At 52.1% G+C, this 18,867-nt stretch overlaps 5 protein-coding genes across 7 annotated transcripts in view; 4 read left to right on the top strand and 1 right to left on the bottom strand.

The window, feature by feature from the left end:
* Nucleotides 1-109: 109 nt before the first annotated feature.
* On the bottom strand, nucleotides 110-7,190 carry LOC125948261 (uncharacterized). 2 transcript variants are annotated; one of them, XM_049674172.1, is made up of 5 exons: nucleotides 6,290-7,190; nucleotides 2,879-3,447; nucleotides 2,568-2,782; nucleotides 1,603-2,357; nucleotides 110-1,518 (listed from the first exon to the last, which is right to left on the bottom strand). In XM_049674172.1, exons 1-5 carry the CDS (start codon nucleotides 7,067-7,069, stop codon nucleotides 1,507-1,509), a joined length of 2,331 nt encoding a protein of 776 aa, XP_049530129.1. In that variant the 5' UTR covers nucleotides 7,070-7,190; the 3' UTR covers nucleotides 110-1,506. The 2 variants fall into 2 exon arrangements, with proteins under 2 accessions (XP_049530129.1, XP_049530119.1); XM_049674162.1 differs by having other exon boundaries at nucleotides 110-1,513.
* Nucleotides 3,977-6,059, top strand: LOC125948282 (carboxypeptidase B-like). Its single transcript, XM_049674197.1, has 4 exons — nucleotides 3,977-4,466; nucleotides 4,672-4,860; nucleotides 4,964-5,631; nucleotides 5,749-6,059. Exons 1-4 carry the CDS (start codon nucleotides 4,208-4,210, stop codon nucleotides 5,989-5,991), a joined length of 1,359 nt encoding a protein of 452 aa, XP_049530154.1. The 5' UTR covers nucleotides 3,977-4,207; the 3' UTR covers nucleotides 5,992-6,059.
* On the top strand, nucleotides 7,184-8,680 carry LOC125948314 (osteopetrosis-associated transmembrane protein 1-like). Its single transcript, XM_049674257.1, has 2 exons — nucleotides 7,184-7,504; nucleotides 7,581-8,680. The coding sequence occupies exons 1-2, from the start codon at nucleotides 7,464-7,466 to the stop codon at nucleotides 8,539-8,541; spliced, it is 1,002 nt and encodes a 333-aa protein (XP_049530214.1). The 5' UTR covers nucleotides 7,184-7,463; the 3' UTR covers nucleotides 8,542-8,680.
* A 95-nt stretch (nucleotides 8,681-8,775) lies between these two features.
* LOC125948191 (sorting nexin-25-like) lies at nucleotides 8,776-13,529 on the top strand. 2 transcript variants are annotated; one of them, XM_049674030.1, is made up of 4 exons: nucleotides 8,776-9,384; nucleotides 9,450-9,572; nucleotides 9,656-9,773; nucleotides 9,857-13,529. In XM_049674030.1, the coding sequence occupies exons 2-4, from the start codon at nucleotides 9,452-9,454 to the stop codon at nucleotides 13,068-13,070; spliced, it is 3,453 nt and encodes a 1,150-aa protein (XP_049529987.1). In that variant the 5' UTR covers nucleotides 8,776-9,384; nucleotides 9,450-9,451; the 3' UTR covers nucleotides 13,071-13,529. The 2 variants fall into 2 exon arrangements, with proteins under 2 accessions (XP_049529987.1, XP_049529978.1); XM_049674021.1 differs by having other exon boundaries at nucleotides 8,776-9,572.
* Nucleotides 13,530-14,385: 856 nt separating this feature from the next.
* The window catches only part of LOC125948273 (chitinase-like protein 3), a 6,279-nt gene continuing 1,797 nt past the window's right edge, over nucleotides 14,386-18,867 (top strand). The window contains exons 1-4 of the mRNA XM_049674184.1: nucleotides 14,386-15,720; nucleotides 16,690-16,814; nucleotides 16,900-17,772; nucleotides 17,858-18,867. The exon at nucleotides 17,858-18,867 is cut by the window's right edge and continues 1,797 nt beyond it. Coding sequence (XP_049530141.1) covers nucleotides 15,668-15,720; nucleotides 16,690-16,814; nucleotides 16,900-17,772; nucleotides 17,858-18,423 — 1,617 coding nt within the window. The 5' untranslated portion in view covers nucleotides 14,386-15,667 and the 3' untranslated portion in view covers nucleotides 18,424-18,867. The remainder of the gene's footprint in view (nucleotides 15,721-16,689; nucleotides 16,815-16,899; nucleotides 17,773-17,857) is intronic.

The following is an 18,867-nucleotide window of genomic DNA, read 5'->3' as shown; positions in this document are numbered from 1 at the left end:
TAATGGTTGCGGCGTTTGTTTAATGGTTTACCCAAAGGACAGATAACAGTAACATATTTCTTTTTAATTCTTAATTTTTCAGGTTTTTTGTCTGGGAAAACAAATATAAAAGCCTACATGATATAGTTTCCTATCAAAGGAACATAATAAAATACTAAAATACAAAAGAAAACATAAACGAGTGTGAATACATTTGGCGCACTTTTTTTATTGTCTATATACATCATTACCACCTACTATAAGGGTTTATAAACGTTATAGAATAAAAGGAACCCTATTTTCCTAAAATATTCGAGGCAGAGTTTGTTTCCCTTCCTCATTACCTAACACCTCAAATCAATAGCTTCTTTGCAATCAACTTCATTAACATCAATATACATAATCCTTATCAACATTTGTTAGTTAACAATTCTCGACAAGAAATAGATAATCCTTATCAGAATTGGGATAGAAGAATTATTTACAACGTCACCTACAAAAATGCTACATTTGCAATGACAAATATTGTGGAATTAGCCATTTCAGTGATATCGGAGGAGTTGGGAAAACGTGAAGAATGCGGAATTGGGAAAATAAAACTCATTTCCTCTTTCAATACATACATAGCAGATGATATAAAATACTCACTGGACACTGGAAAATCACTAAGCCTATCTATTATGGCTGGATTTAAAATGCAAAAAAAAACTAGCGTAACATTCAATACTGGTTAACCTTAATATAATAGAAACTGCAACATGGCGACAATTGAATTTGAATTTGAATTGAACACAAATTAAAGAACACGGCGCAGCTTGTATAAATCTGATTGTATGATAATATGAATCTATAACTTTGCAGATTACTGCGTTTAAAATCATACAATAAAACTGCGACTAAAATAATACAAAAAAATCATTGGTTTAGAGCAGGGTACTAAAATTAATTTTTCACAGCAGAAAATACAAATCGAAGAGAATCGACGATGGTACCAAAACACTATCACTATTTTACGTTTTCACAATGTTGCAATGTGCGACTTGGCATTTGGTTAGAAGAACAATATAAATTTTGAATATAAAAGGCGCACAACACTGTTAAGCGCAAGACTTTAGTCATGTTGATAAAGAGTGAAGTGTAATAAAATGGTTGCTAAAACTTTTATCTTTAAGTATACTGCACTAGAATAATTAGTTCTTTTTCAAACAACTGAGCGATAAAATTACGCTTTTCGCTAATTAGTTTTGCCGAACTTCACGTAGAATAAGCGCGAATCCGCAACATAGCGCCTACATTAAAACCAAACAAGATTGTCTATAGACAACTACTTTTACAAATAAATTTCAAATTGAGATCACACTCGATTTGCTTCGTGTGCTGCTAACCATTATCTTGTACGCTATCCTGCCACTGTTCCGACTAGTAAGAAATTAACTCTTTGCCAATATGTATATTCGCAGCTGCACTTGTCGTAACCCTACGTGTAACTGCGAGGTAAAACCCATACTCGATTCCGCGGACGTCTTGTCATGTTCTGTGCTAGGAAGGAGGCAAAACAAAAACAAAAACGGTGTGTTACAATTGGAACGTACTCTTCCATCAGCAACTAAGTGGTATCCTTACTTCTTGCAACCTTTGCTCTTGAAGTGCCTTGTGGTGATCCATCTCGAGGTTCTTCGCCTTCGGCGCACCTTCACTCACTGCTAAGGTCGATTCCATACCCGATTCTGCGTTTTCCAGCACTTTTTTGCGCACCTTCACCGGTGACTTGCCGCAGTCACTTTTAACCAGCCCTTCCTTCTTTTTCTGCAGCTTCTTAATCGTCTTTTTGCACTCTTCCACCTCACGCGTCAACCGCTGTACGGTCTTTTCCTTGGTCGCCAGATCAACTCGCATGCCACCGATGGTCGCTAACAGGTGAGCATCTTCCTTGTTTTGCGCCTGGGCCCGCTTGGTCTGCTGTTGGCGTATAGACAATGGTTTAGCAATGAGGTTGTCCGTTTGCACCATCACGGACCGTCGCTTCGCCGGTGCTTTTCCGATGCCTTCCGACGGCTCAGTCTGAGTGCTACTGGAAGTGCTGCTGCCGACGGCCAGGGTGTTGGCGTTGATTATTGCCAGCTCTTCCATTTGTAGTATGATCCGCTCGTTCAGCTTCGAGTTGATCTCCTGCAAGCTCAACACCTGCATTTCCAGGTCACGTATATGTGTTTCGTACTTGGCCTGTACGGAGCTGAAGCGCGCTTGCACGTCCGCCAGCACTCCATATGATCTGGAGTGCTGAATGATGCCACCGTCCGCCTCCGTTTGCTCCGGTGTACGGCGTACTAATGCACCGCCTTCACCGTCCGACTTTCCATGAGGTACTTTGGTAGTCACTGCAACGAACGGTTTCAAATATTTCAAATGTTTAATCTTCGCACCTATAATATACATCTCGCTTGTCCTTATTTATTTATATCTAAATACTTCTTAAACGCTACCCTGGCAGAAATCGTAACAACGAAAGGAGGGGATGAATTGAAATGCATAAACAAGGAGCGGTTCAAGCAACCGCATGGACTGGTACGCATACTCCCCAAACTTACCGATAAGTCCCGAGATAGCATCTGGATTCTTACGCATCAAAATGCGCTCCATTTCGCGGCACTGTCGTTGTAGATCCTGTATCGTTCTGGTATCTTTCTCCGTACTCTCCTGCAGCTTCTTTTTGTCATTGCGTGCATCGTCGAGCTCGGATTGTAGCAGACCCTGCAGTTCCACCGCAAAATCGCGCTCGTTGCGAGCAGATTTGAGCTCCGATCTGTGTGGAGCATTGGAAACGATAGACGCAATGAGAGAAGCCCATTCTGTACCCAGCTACCCAGTAGACTGCAGCTGTAATTGCGCTTTCGCTCACCTGAGCACCTCGACACACTTCGTCAGATGCTGTATGTCGAACTCCAACTTCTCGCTTTCGTCCTGCTTGGTGTTGTAGAGGTCACGCAGGGTTCGGTGTGCATGGGCAAGGGTTTCATACTGGATCCGAAGGCTCTGGTATCGTTCCTCGCTGTCCTTTACCTGTTCGTGCAGATGGAGCAGCCTGTTTTCGAGTTCGCGGTACTTAGACAGCATCATTAGTTCACCGCTCGCGGTGGGCGATTCGCGCGTTGGTGACGGTTGCGTCGACTTGTCGCAAGTCGTTGGTACAACCGACGGCACCCTCTCCCGCTCTTCTGCTGCTTGGTGCGGTGTGGAACAGCGATCCACCTGCTGTTGCGCATCACCTGGCGGAACCGTTAGCAGCTGGGGTTCTTCTTGCTGGTAGTTATGTTGGCTGAGCGAGATCGTAGTACCATCACCATCCGAGAAGCATTCACTCTCGTCCGGTTCTTCTTCGTCGGTCAATTCGTTGCTGTCCGTCGCGGCATTAACTATCGATTGATAATTGCTGTACGGGACCATGTCGCTCGTACCCATGCTGTTCGGCTATGACAATACCGAAGAGTAAAAAAATTGTTATTCAAGCCTTAGTTCTAACGCGGGCGAGTTGTCCTTTTCCCGTGCTATTTGCCAACAAAACGACAACAATAGCAGACAACAAAGAGTAAATCATTCTCTTTTCCTTCCTTTCCTCCACCAACAGTGTCCATTAATAACATACACGAAACCAGAGAAAAAAAAGGGTATTCCATACGTGAATAAATATTCCATGCGTGATACGCCACCGCGCACCCAGAGTTCCAGCGCGGCTTCAGTTGGCTAATGCTCCGTGTTTGCCCATAGGGACAAGATTGGAATGTTTAAGTACACATCTTGTACCCGTCCGGTGAGGCTTTAATGCGGCGCTTCTCCGACCCTCCTCTCCGCTCAACCGCTTTCTGCCACTCTGGCCTCGATGGCGGTGGACATGCGAGAAAATGCGAAACGCAACGGGACTCTGCGCAACCACTGTTCACCCATACAATCGTATGCAAATGCGTCATTCTTAAGAGGCATGATCCGATCATCGCCCCCAGTACCGTCCTATAAGACCGGAGCAGGGTCCCGTGGGAGCGCTCAGTTGACCGGTTCAAGCCCGTACGGAGACATACCATCTCGAGCAGCAGCAACAGCAGCAGCAGCAGCAGCAAACGATCAGCTAGCGAGTGCGGTTCCCTGGTTCTCGTGTGCGAGAGTGGGCGGCCGGTGTATGCCCTCAAATCGAAAGGGCTGCAGCGCCAAAACATTATTATAGATAGAGCCTAGAATGGCGAACAATTGGTTGTCCCTGTGTTTACTGTTCCTAGCCACCATTGCATCCTGCAAAGGACGCACGGCTAGGGAGGTGTCGCGGCCGGCGAGTGATCAAACGAAAGAAACCGATAGCATCCGGGTGCTGCCACAGCACCAACAGCAACAGGAAGCAGCAGTCCAACCAGTCAGGTATAATGGTGCCCAGCTTTGGCGCATCGCCTACGACAGCCAGGTTGAAAAGAATGCGGTTGCAGAGTTACAAGATCGATTCGGTAAGGACTGCTTCCCCGTTCTCCGATTTTGTCTGCCCCACTGAGTCTGTAAGCATGTGAGCAACATACAAAGGAGACGGAGCACAAACGGGCAACGCTTATCGTTCAATTTTACGGTATTGCTTAATGCAGTTCTTCTGCTTTCTCCCCGCCCACACGCACACAATTCACACACATACACATTAACCCAAACCGGTTGCTGCAGCCGCTGCGATGTGGAACTTCAACGCAACGTCGGTGGATATCTTCGTGTCGCAGCCAACGATCAAACAAGCCGAATGCTTCCTCCGATCAACGAACGTCTCGTTCGAGGTGGTCATCGAGGACATGCAGCGTGCGATCGATACGGAAAACCCATCGCTCGAAGAGACGGACTTATGGGAGAATCGTAACGGTACGCTCAGTGTCGCCGTTTCCAGCTAGCGGCTCTATGATTGTTTCACCGATTGATCATCGGGTCCCTCTTTCTTTCGTTTAACCGGCCTTCCGCCTAAAAGGACATCGCATGACGTGGACAGCGTACCATCGCCTGGAAGACATTTACGACTGGATGGACTATCTGGCTAAGACGTACCCGGACATATGCAGCACCAAGAGCATCGGCAAGTCGGTGCAGGGCCGCGAGCTGAAAGTGCTCCGCATTTCGAACGGCAGCCCGACCAACAGCGCCATTTGGATGGATGGCGGTATACACGCGCGCGAATGGATCAGCCCAGCGACTGTGACCTTCATTGCCGGCAACCTGGTCGAAGACTGGGACAACCAGCCGACCTACATCCGCAATATCGACTGGTACATCCTGCCGGTGCACAATCCGGACGGGTACGAACACTCGCACCAGTACGATCGGTTGTGGCGCAAAAACCGGGGCGGACTGCAGTACGGGCCGTGCGCGGGTGTTGACCTGAACCGCAATTACGGCTACAAATGGGGCGGCCAGGGCACCTCCAAACAGCCCTGCTCGGAGATTTACGCCGGTTCCGGGCCCTTCTCCGAGCCAGAAACGAAAGCGGTCAGCGTGTTCATGCAGCAGTCGGCTGCCAGCTGGAAGGGTTTCCTCACCTTCCACAGCTACGGCCAGTACATCCTGTATCCGTGGGGATACGATCGTGTTGTGCCACCGGACCATGCCGATCTGAAGCGCGTTGGCGATGCGGCGGCTGAGGTTAGATGCACAGAGCAGACCAGGGGTGGAGTGGGAGGGGGAGGGGGGGGGGCGTGAACGAAAGAAGCGACCCTAATACTGGTGGCCACTAATCCGTAACTCTTTTTTCCTGTCCAGTCAATTCAGCGCAGCAGCGGCATGCGGTACACGGTCGGACCGTCAGGTAGTACCCTGTATCCAGCGGCCGGTGGATCCGACGATTGGGCTCGCGGTGCGCTGAACATCAAGTACGCGTATACGGTGGAGCTGCGCGACACCGGACGTTACGGGTTCGTGCTCCCGGCCAACCAAATCCAGCCCACCGGCGAGGAAGCGATGCAGTTCGTCGATTCGATTGCGCAAGAAGTTGCGAAACTGTAAACTGGACACTCGACACGGTGCAGCAGCAGGGCTTTAGTGAATCCATTTCCCAGGTCCCCTCGGTCTGTTCCCCTATGTTTCCCTTATGGAGAAGTCAGTTCTTTGTGGTTTCCCGTTCGTTGATGGAATGAGGAATGCAGCGGGTTAGGGAATCTTCCCAGTGGAACCGTTGTGATTGTGAGTAAACGAGAGCAAACTCAGACAATCGGAGGTCTCTTCATGCGGCGCTCATACCCCGTGTGAGAATTGTTATGCTGCAGTGCTTGAAGAGCTGAAAGAAAAACCGTTGGAAACGTACCTCTGTCTGCTGCTCGAGGACCGTCCGTTGCGCGTCTTTCCGCTCGGCGTTTGCCAGATCCTCCAGCAGCCCATTCCACACCTCTGCCAGCTTAGCCTCACACGCCAGCTCTTGCAGCGCCGAGGGATGGGCTCGATCGATGGTTTCGCCGTTTCGCCGAAACACCGGCTGCTGGCAGATGAGCAGCTCGGCCTCGTGCAGTATCTCGTCCACGCTCCGGTTGTCCGGGTCTCCCACCCACCCGCTGCTGGCATCGTCGAAAAACTGTTCCCCGTCCCAGTCCAGTTCGGCCGGTTGATTGTTGCCGGCGAGTACGGCAGCGGCTTCCTCGAAAAAGCACAGCATCTCGCGAACGATGCACTTGCGTGGCGAAGCCGTAGCGTTGGCGCTAACCTGCATTCCCGCATCATCGCTCTGGTGCGTTGTTGTCGTCGTCGTCGTCGTCGTCGTCGTCGTTAGTGCGCTAGGCTCGGCGGTCATAGTTTTGCTTCCTTCCGTAGTCCACACCCGAATGTTACTGGCTGGCGCATCAAGTCGACGGCCGTAATCGGTGGCAGCTTCTTCGATGGCACTCCGTATTGTTGTTTTGTCGAAAAACGAAACGCAACTTCGCACCCCAAAAAACAGGCACCCTAACTCAACGGCACGGCCCGTTTTTTTGGGCTTGTGTTTTTCTAGTTTGCTGTTGTGTGTCCGTTTTGCAATCACATCACGGACGCCCTTCCGCCCGCCCTCACACACAGTCGTACGCACAGACGCAACGCTGTTGTGAACGCGCATTTTGACAGCTCAACCTGTACATAAAGCACTCATCATTGGGCTCGGTGCTAGCTCAAGGTATATCAATTTATAAATCGCTTTTTTAACCAAATATCAACGCTATCGAGCGATTGTAAAATGTAAAACAAAGTCACAAACAAGAAACATACAGCTGTATTACAAACTATGCACCGGTTTGCCTCGTTTATTCTAATTCTCCCTTTGTTTACATTCGCCAAAGATAAGCAAGAGAGAGAGAGAGAGAGAGAGAGCCAGCATCTTTGTTCAGTTGGTTTCGGTAAGCGGTGGTGTTAAACGGCATTGACGCCTGATAAGTGCTGAATGCGTCATAGGGATTGTCGTTTTTTTTTGTTTTTAAGGGACAAGAAATAAAGATCCTCGCCGGCCGCACGAAATGAAGTCGCCTCTGATTCTGCTCGCCGTGGGCATACTCTGGTAAGAATCCGTTGCAAACCGCCAACCGCTTTCAATTTCGATATTTTCACTTCATTCGCCTCATTCGGTTTTTCAGTTGCATCGCGAGCGTATCGATGGAACCAGTCTGTGTGGATTTAGAGCTGTTTCTGAAAAAGTACGAGAAGCTGCTTTCCATCTTGCAGTTCAATACAACGCCTGTGTTTAAGCTGTGCACGAATGAAACAGCCATCGACTACTATAACGAAGCGGTCGGTCATTACCAAAACATGACCAATGCAAACGAGTGCAAGAAATATCTTGTTGAAAAACGCCTGAACATGTACCACATGGTGTACGACCAGCTGAACGCCCTGTGGGGTTCGGCCAACTGTGAAGCATGCATCGGGGCGGTTAATGAGACGGCCGAGTTCATGCGGCTGTCCGGCGCGGTGGAGAAATGCTTCGAGGCGAATGACACGAGTGCATGCGTCAGCTGCGAGCCGGATTACCTGCGGGTGCAGCAGTTCTACGGTCAGCTAGAGAAGGGCCGGCACGGCGTGGCTATGTGCTTCGATGTCGAGGACCGCATGAATCAAACCCGACAGCGCTGGTCGGGCCAGTATAACTGCTGCAAGGACAAGCAGCGATCGATGGTGGCATTCGGCTCAATCGCATCCGTTGCCTGCCTGTTCCCGTTGGCTTTCTACCTCGTCATGCATCTGGTAGCGGTTCGCAGCGAAGCCAGGCAACTATCACTGCTTACCGCGATGAGCACCGATGATTCGACACCGGCAGGACGAACCACAACACCGCGAAGTGGTGGTGTTACCGCTAAGGACAATCGGTCCAGCTCTAGCATCCAAGAAGTAGAAGACGCAGAGGATGAAGAAGGCACAGTTGAGTCGGTGCACGGGGAATCAACCAACGATCTGAACAATTCCACAGCCAACCTTATTGAAAAATCTCATCCAACGGATATGCATGTAAATCACATGGAAGCTCAGCGAAGCCCGCAGAAAAACATAACCAAGTTGCTCGACACCAGTGAAGGTGACGATGAGAGCTTGTTGCTCTGATTCAGCATGTTATGGAAGAATCAGTCGTTTGAATTTTGGGACTAGAATGTATCGTTTGAATTTAAAACTCATTTATGCGAGGCCGTGCTGCTTATCAAAGAATAAAACTGGGTAATATATTTTTAATCTTTATGTAAAACTGTCATATATTGCTATTATGAAATCACAAAGGGAAGGGAAAAGGGATACCAAACGGGATATGCTGTTGGATATCGCCTTTGGAAACAGCGCATATTTTTCATTGTCAATTACAGCGAACGGCGCAACAGGCTTGTTGGGTGGTTGACAGTGCCCGGAACAAAACATAAAGAGCATAGAACCTCTGTCTGCATGAAGAGCAAGGGAGAGAAAGAGAGAAAGAAAGAGAGAGAGCGGACGAATGCATAAGCAGCAAAGGGAAGACAAAGAAAGAGGAAGATCAAAACAAACGACGCCCATTCTCCGAGCTGGCTCTACAACGCTATCGAACAGCTTGAATCATCAATCGAATTCGGGAGTGTTTTGTTCGGTGGCAAGGATTCTACGCGGTTACCTTTGTATCGCCCGGCGGCGTCGCGACGCCTTTTCACTGTCGATGGGTTCTTGGCTTGCTGGCTGCCGGAGCAGGAACGGTGAGGAGTAGTCCACAGCCTGCTGCTGCTGGTGATGGTTCAAACATAGCCTGAACCTTCGCCCCACCCTACTACGAACGCCTAAAGTGGACCATACGGTTGCGGTCAGATGGCGGGTAATCGCTAGGCGCCATAGACTCCAAGGCAAGGGCATCTTGGACTAGACGGGAGCGACAAGCGAATCCGGTAGCTTCTCTTACTCCGTGATACAAATTGTGGTGTGTGGGAGTAGGTGTGTGTTTTTATTTGTGTGCAGGAGGTTTGGCGGATTGAGTCCGTTTGAGTTCCACGTTCCAGCTATGCGTACGCAATATTGGGTTGGAGCGATAGCGGCCGTCCTCTGCGCCATATGCGTCCGTTCGTCGGCCTTTCTCTATCTAATGCTCTTTCTTCTCTACTCGCTCGTGCTTGTCGCAATAGGTAAGCATAGGCCATCCTACACATTTCCCCCGCATAGTTAAACCCGCTTTCCTTCCCAATAATCATTCCTCCCTGTTTTGCAGCGATCTTTGGAACGATCTATGTGCATTATAAGCTCACGAACCGGGACTCGAGCTCAGATGGCAGCATCATCGAAGCCGGTCGCTATGCCACCTCTCACATGTTGTTTGCCGCTAACAGGTAGGTTAACCGTGTTAACCGCTGATGGCCTGCAGCTCGATACCATATGACTATACTGAATGACTTGTCGCGTTGACCCACAGGCCCTCAATATTTGCTGATCCGCCCGGTACACCGCTCATTTCTGCGATGTCGGCGACCGGAACCGATGCGACCTCGGAAGCTGGACGCAATGCTACTACCCTCGGCAACAGTACCACCGGGACCGGTGCTGGTGCGGGCCAGTTTTCCCTCATCTTCGGGCGCACGGTCGACGGGTTGCTGCTGCAGATCATTGCCAATGCAATGCGCGATCTAGTGACACCGGCTCTCGAGACGGTGGTGGCGAACCCGCGCCGCATCGTTGATCTGCTGCGCGACGACCTGTGGCTCGCGATTGAGAAGCTACACGAGCGGGCCTCGCGCATCGATGCACCCAAGCTGATCGCTTGCGATTTCGTGACAAAGGTTACGCTACACCTGCAGAAGATTCGCCAGCAGGCTGCAGTGCAGGCTAGCGGTGAAAGCGTACCGGAGAGCAGCGACTGTGGGATCGGCACCGGTGCTGGGGGCGAATTCTGTACTGCTTCCTACCTTACCACCGTCGAGCGGGAGTTGGACTTTCTCAAGAAGATCGGCGAAATATTGATCATCTTTCTACTGCCACGCGGCTACTCACTATCTCCCATCAAGGATCTGCTGAGCGAGGTGCTGGCGTACCGGGTGTTGCACCCGGCCATCCGCTACCTCACCTCGCCGGAGTTCATCAACCAACAGATCGTGGAGTGCATCGAGACGAAGCTGGTGGCGGTGGCAATACAGAAGCGAAGCAACGAGTATGCCGCCAATTTCGAGGACTTCCTGCGAATCATCGACATGACGCAGACGGTCGACGAGCTGCACTCGATTCGCGCCAGCATCGTCAACGATATTCTGCAGGCAACCACCATGGAAACACTAGTAAGCGCCCAGCGATCGAGCGTGGGGCTGTTTCACGAGCAGGACGCTTCGGAACAGCAGCAATCAACTTCAGCATCACGGATCACCTCGGCAGATTTAACGGCCGGGCTCAAGCTGAAGAAGTATATCCAGCAGCTGGCCTACGCCAAGAGCCAGTGCGAAAAGTGTCTGATGCGGCTTGGCTGGGAAGGCAATGTCAGCAACGATGTCGACCTGTCCACGCTCGACATCCTGTCTACGGTGGCCGGTCGCCGCCATCTGACTGCCTTTCTCGAGCCGCTGAATGCCGGTACGCTCGTCGGCTACTACACCACGGTGGAAGAGCTCCGACGGGCACCAAAGTCCGCCTGGCATCAGCTCGGTGCCGAGATCTTCTACACGTACGTGCGTGCCCCCAACTCGGAGCTGCCGCTCGATCGCGGTGCCCGAAAGCGCATGGAGGCGTTTCTGGTCGGTGAGGGCGGCCCAGATGTGTTCTACGAGGTGCAGCGTGACTGTCTGCTGTTGCTAGAACGGAAGTACCACCAACCGTTCCTGCTGAGCGAGGAGTATGCGCGACTCAAGAACTCGTTGACGCAGGAAGACTTCAAGGAGATCGTAACAGCATGCGGTTCCGTCGCAGGTGGTGGCATCGGTTCGCCTAACGTATCACAGTACAGCACGGACAGCCAGGACAGTGACACCGGTTCATCAGTGGCGATGCCCAGTTCCGTCGGCAACGGTGGAGACAATAGTGGGGGAGCTGGCACCGGATGTGTTGGGTCATCGAGCGGACCTTTGTCCGATCAGCCACTTGTCGACCTAAGCAACCACTCGCAATACGCGCGCAACAAGCTCGACCAGCTGGACGAGAAGCTGGCAAACAAGCAGCAAGCACTCGAGGCACTAAAACACTCACTGAAGCCCGACTCGAAGCTGCTGCTGATGCTCGAACGTGAAATCGAGTGGCTGCGTGGGGAACGGCGCCAGCTCGAGTCGCACCTGCTGCGGACGGAGGTGTGGAGTGAATACCTCGGTCGATGGCGGGCGATTGTCGAGAGCGTCAACTTCTCCGACGACCGAGAACCGCCACAGTTCATGATTGTCGTGCAGGTGGACGAGATGAATGATTGCGGGCGGGACGGTGTGGCGACCGCACTCGATGCCACCGAGAGCATCTCGACTGGCTGGGTGGTGGTACGTTCGCTGTCCCAGTTTCACGCCCTCCATCGCAAGCTGCGTCCGATGGCTAGCGAGCTGCGACAACTGGATCTGCCCTCGAACAACGCGTTCAAGCTGTTCCTGTTGAAGAACGATCGTGCGCTGCTGGAGCGGGCCAAGGCGCAAGTTCAGCGCTACCTGACCTTCATCCTCGAGGACGATCATCTGAACCAGAGCGAGGCGGTGTACGAGTTTCTCAGCCCCAGTTCGGAACGGCTCAAGCAGGGCGGCTCGATGATGATGAATGCAATGGCTGGTGGTGGTAGTAGCGGTAACGGCGGTAACGGTGGTGTGCATCCGTCGCCATCGAAAAAGTCCAAGTTCTCGCTGGCTACCCTGTTCCGTGGCAACAGTGACCGGCTGGAGCAGCTATGGTCAGCCGGGACACCCATGCACACGCTGGCCGACTATACACCGGACGCCGATCCTGACCAGGTGTCCCTGTACCTCGATGGTCTTTGTTGCGGTGGATCAGGAAGAGGTGAGGAAGGAGCTCGAGGCCCGTTCGGGTCACTCTCCAGCTATCCGTCGGCCGATACGAGCCCAGAGGTGCGCGATTCGATCGCCGAGCCGCTGTACGCGCTGCTGGGCGAACTGTTTGATCTCGGTGGTGTGTTCCGCTGGTTACGCAAGAGCCTGATCTCGTTCGTGCAGATCACCTACGGTCAGACGATCAACCGGCAGCTACGCGAATCGATCAACGCCATGTTCGACGAGCCGATGCTGCACGCATACGCCAGTGCCGTACTGAAAAGCTGTTGGCCGGGAGGTGGTCCGCTTAGCCCGCACGTGCTGCGCGGGGCGGCCGAGCGGACCGACGATCAGCGCGAAATGACCGCGAATGCAGCCCGCTCATTGCTGCAGGATAACATTCCCGATCTACTGTGCAGCCTGATCGGTGCCCAGAACGCGCGCCAAGGAACGATCAAGCTGTTCGAGGCACTCCAGAATCCACTCTACAACAAGCAACTGTTCTACGATCTGCTCGAAACACTGATGCTCGAGCTGTTCCCGGAAATCCGACAGCAAAAACAGTCGAGGCCGACAGCTCGGGAACCGAATCACCATACTGGCACGTCTCCGCAACCCACTACCACCACCTTCACCGCATTCTGCCCACCGACGACGGCGTCTAGTACGCGCGCCCGATATACATAGCACAGGACCTGAACACTAGTTTAAACCAGGCGGCATTTCCGCTGCACCGGACTCTTCTTGACTAACGCATTCGAAGTGAAAATGTAGGAGAAAGAGAGAGAGAGAGAGAGAGAGAGAGAGAGAGAGAGAGAGAGAGAGAGAGAGAGAGAGAGAGAGAGAGAGAGAAACAAAGTGGCCGGAAGTGAGATGAAATGTGGGACCTCTACCCACCGAACTGAACCTATTGGACCGAATGAACCACGCAAGCACTACACACTCCAGGAGAATGGTCTGTGCCTGTTCGTAGCACTTTCGCTTCATAAACACGGCCCACTGCCGCCTTCTTGTCCATAAATCTGTTGGACAGAGCTTTTCGGGCACCGAAGCTTCCCTTTTCCTTCCCTCCTTAGGCATTCCTATGGTGCGCATGGTGCTGAGTGGTGCTGTCGTTCAATATCAAAATACCTGTTTTACAGTGAAAAGCAGCCCCAGCCAGTGGGCCATTGAACATATCTCGCAAAAGACTCAGGCTCAGGCGGTTGGCGTCTTTATTTCAAATAATCTCATCTTGTTGGTGGTCGGAAAGTCCAGTTGATGTCCCAAATTCTTCGCTGTACCATTACGAGTCACCAACAAGAAGAAAAGTCTAGTCACGATGCGCGTTCGTACCGCACTCCCGAATTCCAGCAACAAGCATTCCTCATAGCAGATTGTGTGTTTCCCTTTTTGAATTCCTCCTTAGTCTAGTTGCGGTGCGGTGCATTGACTTCAGTCATATATATACTTTCTAGTCAGGCAGCGACCGCGTGCATTCCTTTGCTTGCATTGCGGCGCCCCACAAATGGATGATGACTGCGGCTGTTCACAAGAGACGAATGTACCGTGTGTTGTGCGAAGAGAACTAGGGCGAGGCGAGGCGAGGCAAGCATATCTGGTGTCTGTCCCCTTGTCCATCAAAGCTGTGCTATGCTGTTATCAGTAAGGCGGGAACTTCATCATAGTAGTTTCACCTGCTGCACATGATACTAAACTGATGATAATAAACTACTTATACCTGAACTTAACGAATCGATGTGTTTACCGTCGTGGGCACAGCGTGCCCACTCACCACCCTTCTTTTGAAAGTTGCATACTTTCAAACAACAAACGGTTCAAAGTTAAAAAAAAACGAATGAACAATATAGTTCCGCCCCCGCATTAGCAGTACTGTGTGTCCGTCCCGTCGTCCATGTTTGTTAATGTAACTGCTTTGAGCAGAAAGTTGGGTATGCCGAGGTGCGGTTTAATCAGAAGGTCCTGTGCGCGAAACCTGTGCTCTTCTATGAAATTTGTGAAAGAAACTTATCATTTCTTTCGGTGTTTATTCCAAACATCGTTTACTGTTCATGTGGCTCCCACCGAACGCGCAATACGCGCACACCAGTGCACCTCATCTCACTCACACGCGCAAATATTCGATCCATTTCCCTTCACCTCAGAGTGTTTGGTGAAGCGATGGTGAAGCACTGCCGCTGGTGACGGATTCGCCTGTTGGCTGGGCAGTGGAACAACAGGGTGTGCTGTGAACGTATCATCGCACCACCTCGTGTGCGTGTATGACCCTTTGTCTTGCCAGTGCGTGAGTTGTTGTTGTTCCAATAGGGCGGATTATGCTATCCTCCTTTTGCTCCTCCGCCGCTACATGTGCTTTTTCCTGTCGGGAAAGAGAGTGAGTGAGACAGAGAGAGAGCGAGAAAGAGTTGTGTTATTTTGTTGTTGTGTACCGCTACTGACGACCACGGCCCTTCTTGTGCAGTGATTTTAGTAGCACGAGACGAGAGCAAAAACAACAACAGTCGCGACAAAACAGCTCGAATCGTAAGGAAGAGGATTCCGCTGCGGGGCAAGGTTGTGTGATGCTGTGCGTACCGTCATTATCGCGCCGTCCTCGCCCATCAGTAGTTGTTTGCTTCACAAACACCGCCCGTGCAGTAGACCAGCAGAGGACCGGAGCCTTCCTGGTCATACGAAATCAACATCGACGAGCTGCCTCGCACTCCCACGGGCGACAGGGGGCACGTTGAGAGTTGAAGCTGAAGGAAATCGAAGGAAAACCCCACTTTCAACCGTGCCATCCGTCCATCACAGTCGTCGTCATCCGCGATCAACCACGATCCAGAAAGCAAATCGTGACTGACGGTAGTGCAGCTGCGAGGAGGTCACGGGACTGTCTGAGTGGCGCAGTCGGTGGCAACGGCGACGAAAGTGGCCGACGACCACTCTTTGCCGTGACCGTCGACGAACGGGCGACATGCTGCACGGAGCAACCCCGCTGTTGCTAGCGCATCGTACGGACCTTGGAGTGAACCCAAATTCGATCGCCGTCATACCCGTTCAGCAGCAGCAGCAGCACCACCACCACCACCATCACCACCATCACTACCACCACCTCCACCATTGTCCACTGTTGGTGCTGTAAACGTGCCCCGAAACTCGCCAGCCACACCAGTCTACTCCTCGGGACCTCCGGAAGGGTGTAAGAGAGCGAGAGAAGATTAGGCAAGGAAGGAACAGTCCCCCACCAGGAATTTGAAGGAATCCCGTTGTTGCCCACCCCACCAATCGTCGACTGGTCAACGATGTCGAAGCTGCAGGGAAAATACGAGCTGCTGAAGGAAGAGACAAACCTAAGGTAGGTAGCCAGTAGCAACCGTTTTACTCCCCCCTCCCCCTCCCCCACATCCCCCCCAACAAATTCAGTCCAGTTCACCTACGCTCCGTTCCTTGGTGCAGCTGCAGCCGGCGAACATATGCATGGTTATGCTTCGGTTGTGTCTCGCTAATTGCCAGGTCAGCTCGCACAGCATGCGACCATTATTGAGGGCGCAAAAGATGAGCTTGGCCTTCGCCCTCACTCTGCAAATGACCCATAAAGTGCCCCTACCTCGCAGGAAGGAATGCTCCCTCCCTTTAAACCAATCACGGACCGAGCGTCAACGCGCGCGAGGCGGCTTGCGTGACACTGGGAGTGCCGTGGTGTGCGTACCAAGGAGAGGTTTGCATGCTATTGGCGTATAGGACTACCGTAGCATGTCTGGTACGCTGCCAAACCAGACCAGCCGGGCCGCGTGTTATGCGATGGGGCATTGCGGACACCCCAGCAGCCTCGCCCTCGGTTCAATCAAATTAACGCTGAACCAATGAATTTACGATCGCCAGGCCATTAACAACGGCATGAAGCCACCGACGAGAGGGCCGATGAAGGTGACTGGTTGCCGGGCACACAGAGCACGCGAGCGAGCAAAGGGCAAGTTTTTATGGGTGGTGGTGGGGGTGGGATAAAGGCAGGAAGGACGGACAAGCAAACATGAAGGTACATTGAGCAGGGCTGGGCGAATCTCAATCTTTCGCAACACGCAACATATCCCCTCTCTTGGGTGTGGGGTTATGCCGTTAATGGGGGGGGGGGGGGGGTGGGAGGGAGAGATAGCTCTTTATGGGGCGTTGTGAGCATAACGCCCTCCGCCCCAGCTTGTGTTGTTAATTTTGCTACGAGTCCGCTGCCAAATGCCATTAACCTAAGGCCTTCTCTTCTTTCTCTTTTTATTTCTGTCTTTCTTTCTTTCTTTTCTTCCACTAATCCTCTGTCGCATTCTTCCAGACAAAGACAAACCTACATTCAGGTCGGCATGCTGGTGGCCTTTTGTGGTCTGTCCTGTGTCGCCGTGTTCGCCACCTGGTCGATGATCTACCGACAGAATCTAATCATTCCGCCAACGCTGATAGGTAAGGGTGTAGTCTTGCGACCTCGCTTCGCTTTCTCCTCGACTAATCGTATCCCGTACGCGCTGGTTTGTTCTTTCACTGACAGACATTCCTTCCTACTGGCGCAACCGTATCGCACAGTACGAGACGGCTTTGCACCACCACCGAACCGTGCACCCGGGTGTCGAGTTACCGGCCACCGGCCGCAACGTTTCGATCCATGGGAACGCCGAGCCGGAGAACGTGGATAATAGTAACGGGGTGGCATCCCGGGCCGAATCCAGGGCTCATACGGTACCGCAGCGCGTCAAGCAGCTCGACAACGAGCGTATCCTACCGTCGCGCCTGGGCAACTACATTTACTCGCAGGAGGCGGCTAGCGGCCAGCCCGTCCAGCCGAAGCTGGTCTGCTACTATACGACACCGGATCTGAGCGCTCCGGGCGGTCTGCGGCACATCCTTCTGCCGGAGCGTATCGATCCGTTCCTTTGCACGCACCTCAACATTGGCATCATCGGCATCGACAACTGTACGCTGCTGATCGACGAGAACGTGCACGCTAGCCTGAACCGCACCAAAGCACTCAAGCGCACCAATCCGGCGCTCAAGATATTGTTGTGGATCGGTGGTGGCAGTATCGGCGGTTTCTCGGCGATGGTTGAAAACCACGCCAACCGGAAGCGCTTCATTCAGTCGGTCAAGGCGACGCTGGAAAAGTACCGGCTCGATGGCATCGATCTCGACTGGGAGTTCCCGGATAGCGGTGGCAAGCGGCGGATGCACTTCTCCCAGCTGCTGCACGAGATACGGCGCGAGTATCAGCGTGAACACCGGACGTACATACTGAGTGTGGCGGTTGCACCGCAGGCCACCCTCGCCTACATGGCCTACGATGTGGGCGAGATCAACAGTTACGCCGATTACGTTAACCTGATGTCGTACGATTTCCACTTTTATTCGCCCGACCTGCCGCAAACCGGTGAGTGTGTATGTGTGATCGTGTTTTGGCTTGTAAATTAACGTGGCTTCTTTTCTTCTGAAAAATTGACATCTGCCCCCGGTAGGTCTTAACGCTCCCCTATATCGGCGACCTGGTGAGGTCGCGCTACTCGCTGCGCTTAACATCAACGAGTCGGTACACTACTGGCTGTCAGCCGGGTTGGATCGCAGCAAGCTGATCGTCGGCCTACCGACTTACGGCCACTCGTATACGCTGGTGAATCCGTTCAACACTCGGATCGGTGCACCGGCTGCCGGTAACGGACGTGTCGGCATGTTCGGATTCGCATCTTTCTCCGAGGTGTGCTGGTTTCGGCGCCACAACATCTACGTCCTGGAGGCGTACGACGAGGCCACCTGCTCGCCGTATCTGCACGCCGGCACCGAGTGGATTTCGTACGATGACGAACGGAGCATCGGCTGCAAGGCGGATTATATCCTTGCGAACGGTTTGGGCGGCGCCATGATGTTTTCGCTCAACACCGACGACTTCGGTGCGTATTGTGCCGGCAATGCGCTATATGAGCCGCCAGCTGGCGCCCCACCAACCTTCCCACTGCTGCGCAAGGTCCGATCGGTGCTGCTCGGTCACGATGGCGACAGCGACAGCAGCCCAACTGGTGTCCGTTGAATATCCTGCGAATATGGACCCCGATACGCGCTACCCATCTAGTCAAGTGTGTCTTACTGGCCGCACCAGCAACGAAAGAGGACTACAGACACCTAGAGAGCTTTACCAAAACAAGAGAAACAAAACAAAAAACAATTGGCCCGTGCCACACGAAGCGTAAATTTACACGTAAATTTACAAATTAATGCCAAAACGTTTAATTTTATCCCTTACACGGCAACTTGTAAGGGTTAAACGTAACCGTTTTGGCAATATTTTTTTCGTTTTTACGCTTCCTCTGGCAGGGCCTATACAAAATAACAAAAAAGCATACAAAACAAAAACACACTCCGCATCCGTGCGATACAACCTCGGTTGGCGTATGAAACGGAGAAGATCGATGGTCAATGCCAGCCAGAAAGGGTAGCGTGTCGTTTCGTTCATTGACAGGGATATACCGTTTTT

Source organism: Anopheles darlingi, chromosome X (assembly GCF_943734745.1).
Source record: "Anopheles darlingi chromosome X, idAnoDarlMG_H_01, whole genome shotgun sequence".
NCBI lineage: Eukaryota > Metazoa > Arthropoda > Insecta > Diptera > Culicidae > Anopheles > Anopheles darlingi.
Note: the sequence above shows the minus strand (reverse complement) of the source record. Positions and strands in the feature narration are given on the sequence as shown.